Raw genomic sequence first — 13,729 nt, forward strand, 5'->3', positions numbered from 1 at the left:
AGGTTGCGAGGTAGGTGGAGGGATTGGGGGCTGGGGGAAAGAATGGGTGATGGGAAGGGGAGGGAGGATGGGAAGTGAGAACAGAACAGAGAGCAGACGAAGTAAATGACTTGTCAAAGTCATGTAAGAGGCAAAACCAAGACTTGAATGAGGTGTTCTCACCACAACCTCAGAGGCACTCTTTCTGCCTCATGGAGATGGTAAGCCTCAATAACCCCAGAAAGTATAAAGTCAGCACTTTATCACTTCTGCATTTGTAGTTATTTTCTAGATGTACCAGTTTGCATGTCTGGCTTGAATTAAATAATTTAACTGTCTTGCATTCTCATTTCTTTCTTTCAAAGTTTGAAGCTACTTCTCCGAGATACTTTTTCCATGATGCTATTAATTGGGGTGAGAGCAAAATAAAAGGTCAGTGTTTATACTTAGGTTTTTATATTTGCTTTCTCAGAAAATCCCTTTGGGGGATATATTGAATCAAGTATTTATTGTTTCCATAAACCACATGAAGAAAAGTGAGTCAGGATGGTAATAATACCTAGTAATAATTTAAGTTCACTTCTTAGAGAAATTTGAATTGTTTCTGAGAATAACCAGGGCCAAACATTTAGACAAACCTGATAACTGCATGACCAGGGAAGATGTCACTGAATATCAGAAACTGTTTTTTTGTGTGACTCAATTACTTGATCCCTATTTTTTGTTACCAGTTCCCCATTTCCATTAAGAAGAATGCTGATGGTAGTTTGAAATTTAATTTGAGTGGTAACTATGAAATAGAAATTATCATTGTTGTGTTTAAAATAACAATGATCCTCACCAGTTTTCATTTGATACTTGTTTTCAGGAGAATAAGCAGGACTGTAAATACATTTTTAAAGGCAATACATTTGTTTATCTAAATATTTAGCATCTCTTCATCAGAAAAATGCAAGACTGTGATCTAAGATAAACGGCAAATATAGATGTGCCCCTAGTGGAAAAAACTGCTTTTAAGTTTATGAAGAACATCATTTTTTTTAAACCTGTATTTATGGACTAAGTTAAAACAGCATATTTTTTCCTCACTTAAGATATACTTGGAGATTTGTGCATTTTTAAAAGTAAAGAGACATTTTAGATCAATGGATCTTAAGGTGGAGAGGAATCATACGGGTTTTCAAATTCTTGCCTTTGGCAGAACTGTGGTCAAATGATCAATTATATAACTATCTTCTGGGAATTAAGATGTTCTCTCTTCTCCTCAAGTGTTAAATTCTTCCTGCTTGAGTTTTGCCAGTTGCCTCTTATTCTCTCCTTATTAGAGGAAATTTTTTCACTGATTCATTTGCATTTTTAAAACTCACTTAGGAGATGATGGTAAAATTAGGGTTAGAGTTCACAGTTACTTGCTTCCTCTTTTTAACATAATTTGTTGGGACAATTTTATAATTTTTCTTTCCATGAAAGAAATAATATTTTTGGTGACAGTAGTGACTTTGGCTTCTGCTTCATCAAAATTTAAGCATAGGTTTCTTTTTCTTTTTTCTTTTTTCTTTTTTTTTGGAGACGGTCTTGCTCTGTCGCCCAGGCTGGAGAGCAGTAGCATGATCTCGGCTCACTGCAACTTCTGCCTCCTGAGTTCAAGTGATTCTCCTGCCTCAGCCTCCAGAGTAGCAAGGATTACAGGTGTCCATCACCACGCCTGGCAGCATAGGTTTCAAAGAATGTGTCATTTGTAATTGAGCCTGAGGATTAATATACAAACCTCAAATGAAATGTTTAATCATTCTCTTCAAAAGCAGGAGTCTCCCTTTGAGTTTTATGCTTTGCCTGATCCCTCAAGTTAATGATAGTCCCGATTCTTTTTGTTGTTGTTGTTGAGACAGAGTCTAGCTCTGTCACCCAGGCTGGAGTGCAATGGCACAATCTCGGCTCACTGCAAACTTCACTGCCTGGGTTCAAGCGATTCTCCTGCCTCAGCCTCCCGAGTAGCTGGGACTACAGGCATGCACCACCACACCCAGCTAATTTTTGTGTTTTTAGTAGAGATGGGGTTTCACCATGTTGGCCAGGCTGGTCTCGAACTCCTGACCTAAAATGATCTGCCTGCCTTGGCTTCCCAGAGTGCTGGGATTACAGGCATGAGAGACCCTATTCTTTAAGAGAGTGTTTGCTCCTGTAAGAGTAGCTGATGGGATGTGCAGCCAGCACCAAACTCCGTCAACAGAATCATCTGCAGCTTGTGTATTTCTGGTTCTCATCATCTGGGACAGAGATTCCTTACATGGGAACTTGACCTTTGATTTGCTTGAAAGGGGCTAACCTTTGCTCTCAGGGTAGTTTGAGATGTGAAAGCCTGCCTTTCTTGCTTCACAGCACACATAATAAAATGAATTAGACAGAGACTTGATGGGTTTAGTTCTTTAGCTTAGCAAGGCAAGAGGCCGAGAGTTCTGTTTAAGTTAATAGTAATTACAATTTGTCCAAGCTGTATCTTGACATATTATGCTTAAAAGAACAAATGGATGCCAGAAGATAACTTTTTCTTCTCCCCCTCAGGTTCTTGTCCTTATGAATGCCTTAATGGAGCTTTCTGTTCTAAGACTGGAACATGTGACTGTCAAATATTTCAGGCTCTTGGGACAAGATGCCAGATCAGTAAGTTTCAGAGATGCTTATGAGAGAATTATGAGATACCAAGGAAAAAATTAAGGCATAATTTACTATAATAATGTTCATCCATTGGGAGTCGTATATTAACTAGAGAGCCCACAATTCATTCTCAGTTATTTGATGTAATTTAGAAACAATGTAAAACAAAAGTACATAGGGCCACTATCCCTTCTCATCGAACTCTCTTATTGCTTCAAGTATTTTTTCCACTTTCTATACTAATAGCCTATTATTATTATTGTTATTATTATTTTTTGAGACAGAGTCTCACTCTGTCACCCAGGCTGGAGTGCAATGGCACGATCTCAGCTCACTGCAACCTCTGCCTCCCGGGTTCAAGCGATTCTCCCACCTCAGCCTCCCGAGTAGCTGGGACCACAGGCACTTGCCATCATGTCTGGCTAATTTTGGTATTTTAGTGGAGATGGAGTTTCACCATGTTGGCCAGGATTGTCTTGAACTCCTGACTTTGGGTGATCCTCTCACCTAGGCCTCCCAAAGTGCCGTGATTACTGGCATGAGCCACTGCACCCAGCCAGTAATAGCCTATTAAAACCAGGTTCTCATTCATCTCTCTTTTGCTTTATAAAACAGATTTTTTTATTTGGAGCCAGTCATTCTTTTGGACCTTTAATTAATTGGACATTTTGTATGTTAAAAAATAGTACTGAGACTTCTTCAAGAGCAGGGGCTTTTTTTTTTTTTTTTTTTTTTAAATAAACCTTTTATCCACAGTGTCTAAGAAAGGATTCTATGTCAATCATAATCAATAAATATTCATTTGTTTAATCAATATTTACTGGCATCTAGATCCCAGGCTAGGCATTGGGGTTACAACGGTGAATAATACGAACCTGTTCCTGTCCTCCTGGAGGCTGCAGTCTAGAGAAGGTGATAAATACGCAACAGATACACAATAATTAAACTTGTGACAGGTGCTGTAAAGTAAAGTACAAGATGCTATGAAAATATGAAGCAGAGGTGAGGCATACTGTCAGGGAAGACTGCCTGAATAATGAATAATTCCATGTTTTTTCCTGAAAAGGCCACAGTTGTCCAAGGCTAATAAATTTAGGTGGGAATCACAAAAATACAAGATGTAAAGAGTCACCCTTATCTTTATGCACCCCCCCCCAGAGTGTATCAAAATGTTTTACACGTATTGAGTGCTCAGTGAATGTTACTGATTTTCATATTATTCTAAAGAGAATAGTTTAGAAAACAAAAATGGAATAGAAGATTATCTACAAGGGTAAGAAAAAAAGGTAGGCATGACAATAGGAGATGCAGTTGTATGATTTAAGATAAATACTGCTTGAAATTTGGCCAGTTTGAGGTCATGAATTGTTAAATTCCAGCATACCTTTTTTTTTTTTTTTCCTGGAGACAGAATCTTAACTGTCACCCAGGCTGGAGTACAGTGGCGCCATCTTGACTCACTGCAACCATCGCCTCCTGGGTTCAAGGGATTCTTGTGTCTCAGCCTCCTGGGTACCTGAGATTACAGATGTGTGCCCCCCACCTTGCTGGCTAATGTTTTGTATTTTAGTAGAGACAGAGTTTCACCATGTTACCCAGGCTGGTCTCAAACTCTTGAGCTTAGGCAGTCCGCCCACCTTGGCTTCCTAAAGTGCTAGGATTACAGGGGCAAGCCACCACTCCAGCCAAATCCCAGCATACTTTGAATGACTAATGTTTCCCACATCCAGGTTCCAGACACATAAATATGATTTTTTTTTTTTTTTGTCAATGGTTATTTTTCTCTGTGGATACCATAAAAAAGCCATTTTTGAAAGACTAGAATACTCTGATGCTGCGTATGCTAATCTTTAGGACACTCAGTGATGACATTTCTCTCTTTTCTGAGCCATCTTACTTGCCATATTACTATCACCTTTTACTGTATTATTTTCCATACTTCTTTTTTTTCTTCTAGAATCTTTTTTTGGAAACAAAAATTCAGGAACTTTCTAACATAAATCTTCTTCACAACTACTTGGAAACCCTGTTTTATCAACTACTTTGATAGTTTTGAGAACAATTGGTAATTTTATGTTAGTTATTTCTTCCTGTGATATAGACCAAGGAAGGAAATTTGAATGAAAATTAGAATCATTTACGATGACTGACTGAACACTGCTAGAAACATGTAATTTATTTTGTCTACAAAATATTATTCTGTTTCTTTTCAGTACCAAACATGGGCAATGGCAGAGATGGGATTTGTAAAACCTGGGGACAGTATCATTTTGAAACATTTGATGGCATCTACTATTACTTCCCAGGAAACTGTTCTTACATTTTTGCAAAGGACTGTGGTGATTTGGAGCCTCGGTACACTGTATGGGTAGGTGATTGTAGGATATAATTAATTTAAAAATATTATCTCTGGAAAAGTATGTATTTTTAAAAGTACTTGGCAAATGATGCAAAATATATACTAATCATAGAATGAATACTTACTTTGAAGAGGGTTTGCATTCAGGTACCAACCGTATTACTTACGCTTCCTTCCTTCCTGATACTTCCAGTGAGATATGTCCAGCTGGTTTAATTTTTTGAAATGACACACTCAGTATGAATCAGAGGCTAACATTTATAAAATGGAGTGTATGAGTTACATAAGCACAGGCTATAGGATGGGAAGACGGACAACTAATTGCTAGGTAGTTTGATACTATATGACTGAGCTCAGAGAATTAATTCTTAGTTGCAGAATTCTTGACTCAAATGAATTCTTAGGAGACCTGTCAAAAATATAAGCTGTAGAGTGGCTCTAGTTGAATAAGGATATCAAGGACCTCTTTCCTTGGTTACCATCTTCTGAATTTCTAGGTATTTCAATCATTACCAGGAAACTGCTATTTTGTTCCATTTAAAAGCTACAGCTCTCCATAGCCAAAATATGTTTGAATCTCTGTTATGCTTTCCCTTTTTACTTATGTTGGGGCTGCCTACATTCTCCTCCTCTCTAAGGTGATACAAACATTAAAAGTAGTCCCTGAAGCTTGTTTTTTTTTTCCATAGGTTTTTGGGGGGACAGGTGGTGTTTGGTTACATGAATAAGTTCTTCAGTGGTGATTTCTGAGATTTTGGTGCACCCATCACCTGAGCAGTATACATTGTACCCAATGTGTAGTCTTTTATCCCTCACCACCCTCACCACCCCCAGCCTTTCCCCTTGGTCCCCAAAGTCCATTGTATAATTCTTATCCTTTTGCAGTCTCATAGCTTAGTTCCCACTTATGAGTGAGAACATGGATGTTTGGTTTTCCATTCCTGAGTTAGTTAACTTAAAGTAATACTTTCCAATTCCATCCAGGTTGCTGCAAATGCCATTATTTTGTTCCTTTTTATGGCTGAGTAGTATTCCATGGTGTGTGTGTATGTGTATATATATATGTGTGTGTGTGCATGTGTATGTATATGCATGTGTATATATATGGTATATATGTATATATATGGTATATATGTATATATCTAATATTTTCTTTATCCATTCATTGATTGATGAGCATTTGGGCTGGTTCCATATTTTTGCAGTTGTGAACTGTGCTGCTATAAACATGCATGTGCAAGTACCTTTTTTGTATAATGACTTCTTTTCTTCTGGGGGGATACCCAGGAGTAGGATTGCTGGATCAAATGGTAGATCTACTTTTAGTTCTTTAAGGAATCTCTACACTCTTTTTCATAGTAGTTGTACTAGTTTACATTCCCAACAACAGTGTAAAAGTGTTCCCTTTTCACCGTATCCACACCAACATCAATTATTTTTTGATTTTTAAATTATGGTCATTCTTGTAGGAGTAAAGTGGTATCGCATTGTGGTTTTGATTTGCTTTTCTCTGATAAATAGCGATGTTGATCGTTTTTTCATATGTTTGTTGGCCATTTGTATACCTTCTTTTGAGAATTGTCTATTCATGTCCTTAGCTCACTTTTTGATGGAATTGTTTGTTTTTTTCTTGCTAATTTAAGTTCCTTGTAGATTCTGTATGTTAGTCCATTGTTGGACATATAGATTGCAAAGATTTTCTTCCACTCTGTGACTTGTCTGTTTACTCTTTTGATTATTTCTTTTGCTGCATAAAAGCTTTTTAGTTTAATTAAGTCTTGTCTGTTTATATTTGTTTCTGTTGTGTTTGCTTTTGGGTTCTTGGTCATGAATGCTTTGCCTAAGCCAATGTCTAGAAAGCTTTTCCAATGTTATAATCTAGAATTTTTATGGTTTCACATTTAGATTTAAGTATTTGATCCATCCATCTTGAGTAGATTTTTGTATAAGGTGAGAGATAGGATCCAGTTTCATTCTTCCACCTGTGGCTAGCCAATTATCCCAGCAACATTTGTTGAACAGTGTGTCCTGTCCCCACTTTATGTTTTTGTTTGCTTTGTCAAAAATCAGTTGGCTGTAAGCATCTGGCTTTATTTCTGGGTTCTCTATTGGTCTATATGACTGTTTTAATACCAGTACCATGCTGTTTTGGTGACTATGGCTTATACTATAGTTTGAAGTCAGGTAATGTAATGCCTCGAGCTTTGTTCTTTTTGCTTAGTCTTACTTTGGCTATGTGGGCTCTTTTTTGGTTCCATATGAATTTTAGGATTTTTTTTCTAGTTCTGTGAAGAATGATGGTGATATTTTGATGGGAATTGCATTGAATTTGTAGATTGCTTTTGGCAGTATGGTCATTTTCACAATGTTGATTCTACCCATCGATGAGCATGGGATGTGTTTCTATTTGTTTGTGTTTCTGTGATTTCTTTCAGCAGTGTTTTGTAGTTTTCCTTGTAGAGGTCTTTCACCTCCTTGGTTAAGCATATTCCTAAGTATTTTAATGTTTTTTGCAGCTATTGTAAAAGGGGTTGAGTTCTTGATTTGATTCTCATCTTGGCCACTGTCAGTGTATAGTAGGGCTACTGATTTTTACAGATTAATTTTGTATCCTGAAACTTTTAGACCCTGAAACGTTTAAGGCTACAAATCTTTGTGGCCCAGAAAAGAAGCACAACTCGGTGACTACAGTCAATAATATCTTAATTGTACATTTTTTAATAACTTTAAAAGTTTAATTGGATCGTTTGTAACATAAAGAATAAATGCTTGAAGGGATGCATACGTCCTTCTCCATGATGTGATTATGTAACATTGCATGCCTATATCAACACATCTCCGGTACCCCACAGATATATGTATATACACCTTCGATGTAACCACAAAAATCAAAAATAAAAAACCAAACAAAATAACAAATGTATTTAAAGTAAAAAAAAAAAAAGAAATGAGATTTATTGAAAGTTAACTTATGGGGCATAAGAATAAAAATTTAGAGGTCTCTTTAAATAGGGAAGTTGGCGAAATGCATCTTCTGTGCTTACAGGTCTCCTGTTCTCGGTTCTCTCGTTTACTACTCCCTAACCCCTCACTTGTTTTATTGCTTGAACACCCTTTGACCATCTCTTTAAAATGTTCTTGCTCAGTGTCTCACTCTTTTGAGGACTGAGGTATCAATGAGATAACCTGTTCTTTGTTAGTAACACACAATGCTGAACTATGCTTCTGGAGTTAGTAGATATTGTTTCTGTGTGGCCTGGTTTTGAAGAGTAAAATTTGCTTTCAGGTAAATACATCAATTTACTTGAAATGTCATCTTTCCCCTTGATTATAAAAGCAGTTCACTTCTTTTGTAGAAAATTCGGAAAATTCAGAGAAGTCTGAAAAATGTTAGAATTATCACTTAAGAGTTACCATTGGTTAACAGCTTCATCTATTTCCTTCTCAACATTTTTCCTCTGAATTTTATACATATTTATAAAATTTAAACTATAGTTTTCTGCCCTACACTTTCAATTAACATTATGTCTTCAACTTCCTTCAATGTCAAATATTCTTGATACATCCAAACACAATTAGCTGTATTTTTTCCAACTTCGGTAATAATTAAATTTGCTTCAAATAATTTAATGATGTCCTATATTGGAAATGTAGATTTTTTTAAAATTATAATTTCAAAGGATATATTGATAAACATTATGATACAGATATCTTTATCTATATCCCCTATTATTTTTTCCATCTTTAAATTCTATTTTATTTTTATGAAAATAATATATGTGTATGGAGAAAGATTTCATCCCAGAATATACAGCAAAAAATAGCCTCTGCCTTCTTTCATCTTCTACCCTAGCAGAAGTCTGGCTCTCAAGAGGCAATTACTTCAACTAATTTAGCTGTTTCTTCTAGTTTTCATCTTACACATCAAAATATGCCATTATCTCTTTATTTTTCAAAGTTAGGCCTTATTCCTTCACTTCCTATTATGGAAAATGAGAAATTATCTTAGTTATACCACCCTTCCTGCTCCTAACACACACACACACACACACACACACACACACACACACACACACACACACTCTTCCGTTCTCTCCTCCTAACAGAGTTATGTCACCATTTTTGGTTAAATAATTTATCTTTTTTATATTATTTTCACTATATAAATATTATTTAGAGCTGATCCCAATAGGTTATGATGATTTTATGTCTCTACTTGTATATTTTTCTAGAGTAAACAGTTATCCCATTTTTCCTTTGCTGCATTCTCTTTACTCCTGTCACTAATGTTTTTCCTAACTCTCTCCCTCTATAAAACTCTTCAGTATGGTCAGATGCATTAGGCAAGTTATCAGCTTCTCTTTTCCCTCATGAGACAACCCTTCCTCAGTTTTTCCTTCTCATCTTTTAATTCAGACTAGTTGCTTTTGAAGTCTACTGTACACCTATCACTTGGGATTTCTTTTCATCATCCTACTGGAGAATTTTATTCTTCTCTCTCCTCAGTTTTCCTCTTTCTTGGTTCCCACCAATGTCTAGTGGTCCTTTAACTTTGTTCATACTAGAGAGATAGGTTCTGAAAAGCTTATTGGATGCTCTGAATATGTGGCCAGTGTTTGTAGTGGTGATTAACCAAGGACCCATTTCCTCTTTGTTTACTCACTCATTTTAATTGACTGAGTTGGTTCCTGGAAAGGGAAGATACTTTCCTGGAAAGTATGCATGGGAAGAGAAGTTTTGAAGCCTTGATTTTAATTTAAAAATCACTTTCAGAATTTTAAATTTCAATTCACTCTGATTTCTGATCATTTTGCATATAACCTTACCCAACCTCCAGAAATTTTTACCTCTTTTAATTCCCAGAGTTCTGATATTTTGTAAATATGTGAATTTCTTTTCCCATTTTTTTTTTTTTTTTTTTTGTGCTGGGCACTTGATGGGATTTTATATTGGAGCTCATATATTGGAGCTGTGGGGTGGAGTGATCCCTTAATTTTATCATTGATTCTTGCCTATTTTCCACCTTTTTCCTTTTCTGTTCTACATTTTGGAGTATTTCTGTCCAATTCTGAGATGTTTATTTTCCCACCTTTCTACTTCAGTTATACATTTCTCCTTTTATATTGTCAGTATTCAATTTTTTGTTTTTATTCTTTGAATTTCGTTTTTAGCAACATTTTATTCTCAGTTCAAGGATGGCATATATCATTTTTCTCTCAGAAGATGTCAACTATGTATTTTTAAAGTTTTTGGATTTTTCTAAATTGTTTTTTATTTCTTTGATTCCCTTTCTTTTGTTTATTTGATGTCTTTCATGTCACAGACTTTCATCAAATGACTAATGATTCACGAATATTTGTTCACATTTGAGAATAAGGCTCTAAAAATGAATTGGAAACTCTGGATATATACATGGGGGCTTGTTGAACTAGTGTGAGAGTGAGCAAGGATCTTCTTGTTTCATTAGATAAGCCCCCAGATATTAGTAACTATATGTCTTTTTTTCCATTTTGTTTCCTGAAAGAAGAATCCTCCTATATCTAGTCTGGGGTCATGTGGCTGGATTCCTGGATCCTGAGAACATTCTAGGCCTACTCTTACCTCAGGCTTTTGTACTTGCTATTTCCTTTCCCTAGAATGGTATTCCAGATATCCCATATGGCTTGCTCTCTCTCATACTCCATCTTTACTAGAATTTCATCTTTTCAGCAAGGCCTTCCTTGGCCACACACTCCGAAATTGCCCCCAGACCTTGACACATACACAGTGTATCCCCTTTCCCTGCTTAATATTTCTCCTTAATGTCATCTAACGTAGTATATATTTTAGTTTCGCATAGCTATATTTTCTGTTAGCTGTTTTCCTCTAATAGAATACAAGTTTCATGAGGGCAGATATTTTGTCTGTTTTGTTGACTGATCTATCCCCAGAACCTAAAACAGTGCCTGGTACATAATAAATGATCAATACAATTTGCTGATTAAGCATAAAACTAATATGCATTAAATTACTACAATATTAAAACTATATTATTGAGGCTGGGCGCGGTGACTGACACCTGTAATCCCAGCACTTTGGGAGAGGCCGAGGTGGGTGGATCACTTGAGGTCAGGGGTTTGAGACCAGCCTGGCTGGCTAACATAGTGAAACCCCATCTCCACCAAAAAAAATATAAAAGTTAGCCGGTTTGGTGGTACACGCCTATAGCTCCAGCTACTCGGGAGGCTGAGGCACGAGAATCACTTGAAACTAGGAGGCAGAGGTTGCAGGGAGCTGAGATCACACCACTGCACTCCAGCCTGGGTGACAGAGAGAGACTCTATCTCAAACAAACAAACCCCAAAACCAAACCAAACAAAAAACCCCTATACTATTGATAATTTTTAAAATCACTTTTAGGCTTAGGAAGTTCTTTTCCACCTCTATAGTTGTAATCTCTGTTTTCTTTCAGTTATGTCATGGTTTAGACATTTATACTTTACTTTTTGGACCTTGTGAAATTAATTTTGGTATAGGGTGAAAGAATCTAAGCTTCCTCTTCTCTTTTCTTCCTTGCATTCTTTTTTTAAAACTAATTTTCCCGTTAATATTTTGAAAAATAATCTCTCTCTTCCCTAACGTGTCTGGCAATACATAAAAATAAAATCAATTTTATTTTTAGTGAGTTCATGGTCACTTTTCAACCTTTAAATATTGCTTTGTGTAGCGCTCCATTCGAAGCTCTGTCTTATGATTCTCTAACTGGTAAAAAATATGGACATAAAAATGACAAACGTGCTTCTTTGTGGTGCTCTACGGTTTTATTATCAGAACTAATTTCTCCCAAAGCATACCATGTACCTTGAGAATATTAACAGCCAACATGTGAAGATTCAAATCGTTCTAAAAATATGCTGATTAATTTGTATTTGAGGAAGTTAATTTTGTTGTCCAATTTCTGAGGTAAATATTTCTTTTCTCTCAGAAATCCCAAATGTAGTTATAGCGTTATAAAGTGTCATGGGACTAATGAAGCTATATGATTGTAAACATACATTGTGGTTTTAGTAACTCAAATTTGTTATTTGTTCCTATGCTTTCTTTTTGTTTTTCTCCCTTTAAGGTTCATAACAGCCCTAAATGTCTTGGTTCGGTGTATTCTTGTTATCGGTCAGTCAGCTTGTTCTTTTCAAACCAAGAGGAAATTCGAATTTATGGTCATGAAATAAAAAAGAATGGAATCAGGTAGGATGTGGGAAACAGTCAAATGTCAATAACACCACAAATTAATAGAATTTCCAAACATCGCATGCTGGAAGTGAACTGTGGAGAGTAGGAAGAGAGAATTTCTTCAGCAATACTCTTAAAGGTATAACATACAGACATCAAAACTTCAGAAGGCTCTGAGGCCAACCACATAGTCAGGAGTACAGTAAGTTTACCCTTCCTAATGCTGTGTGCAGAATATAAATATAATATGTTGACATGGGTGGAGATGAGAGTCTGTTTTTTTTTTTTTTTTTTTGTCTGAGAGATTCAAGAGATTATCTTAAGAGTTCAACTCTTGATTCTTTTTGCCTTCTTTCTTAAATATTTTCTTCTTTCTTTAAAGCAGAAACTTAAAAATCTATTTTCTTTTATTTGGAAAGGATTCTGGAAGTTCTTTCCAAGTTTGTGTGAATGGGGTTTGGGTGTCACCTGAGATTTTCCATGGAAGTTCTGACAGACTGAGAGCCAACAACTGCCTGGCCTCAAATAGACCAGAGAGAAGCCCACTTCCGGTTTCCTATCTCCCAAAAACATGGCATGAGAATTTGGGGGCAGGGATGTTTCCATATTTGGCAAAAGGTTTTTTTACGTTTTAACCTAGAAATACTGTGGAATAATCTACCTTCCAATCTAAATAATTATAGAGATACTCAATTTTTAATATTTCCTGGCTGGATTATGCCAGAACAAGTAAATTGTAGGCTGGAACAATTCCATTCATCATTCAGAATTCACTAACAAGTGTTTGAGCCATAGGAATACTTTCCAGCACAATGACTTTATCAACCTGTGTTGCTTTTTCTGGGTTTAGATTCCTCAAAAGGCAGCAGGTGGTAGCAGAAAGGGCAGTGGAGAGAGCACCAGGGGAGACTTGAAACAGCCAGATAACCCAGAGCAGCTTCTCCCCCTGTCTGAGGCTTATTTTCTTGGTCAGCTGGGTTCTGGACTTCTCATTTTCTCATAAAAGAAAGTTTAGGCATTTGAGTAAGAAGATAATACAGTTACACATGTATTTCCTAGAGCTGAATTTAAATAGCCATTTAGTATTCTCTATATGGAATCTTGGGTAATACAATGAACATTTAAAAATTTGTTATGTTTTGTAAAACAGACTTGCCATTCAGATTGATTTTCAAGAATATTCTGTATTAAAGCAGGGACATAATATTTAATTTTAACTCAGAGAAAGCATTTCTATGAGGATTTCAGATTGTGTGATGGAAAAAGGGTGATCTTATTATTATTCAGCAATATTGCTTACACAAATGCTGTTCCTGGCTTGGGGCCTAACTCATAGCAAATGCTACAGAAATATTTGCCATAATAAAATCAAACGTGTGGCTCTGTGCATGAAGCTTTACTTCTCTGGATTTCAGTTCTCTCACCTGTGAAATAAGGAGTTTCAGTACAAATGAATCCCTCAATACTTTTCAGCATTCAGTTCTGCATTCATTTAGGTTTACATTTTAATATTTCCTGCCTAGGTTG

General features: G+C 36.1%; 1 protein-coding gene across 1 annotated transcript in view; it reads left to right on the forward strand.

The window, feature by feature from the left end:
* OTOGL (otogelin-like) overlaps positions 1-13,729 on the forward strand; it is a 166,363-nt gene that overhangs the window by 7,664 nt on the left and 144,970 nt on the right. Inside the window, exons 4-7 of the mRNA XM_011994393.1 lie at positions 345-411; positions 2,542-2,640; positions 4,848-5,002; positions 12,096-12,217. Coding sequence (XP_011849783.1) covers positions 345-411; positions 2,542-2,640; positions 4,848-5,002; positions 12,096-12,217 — 443 coding nt within the window. The remainder of the gene's footprint in view (positions 1-344; positions 412-2,541; positions 2,641-4,847; positions 5,003-12,095; positions 12,218-13,729) is intronic.

The sequence above is a fragment of the Mandrillus leucophaeus genome, unplaced genomic scaffold, assembly GCF_000951045.1.
Source record: "Mandrillus leucophaeus isolate KB7577 unplaced genomic scaffold, Mleu.le_1.0 Scaffold455, whole genome shotgun sequence".
NCBI lineage: Eukaryota > Metazoa > Chordata > Mammalia > Primates > Cercopithecidae > Mandrillus > Mandrillus leucophaeus.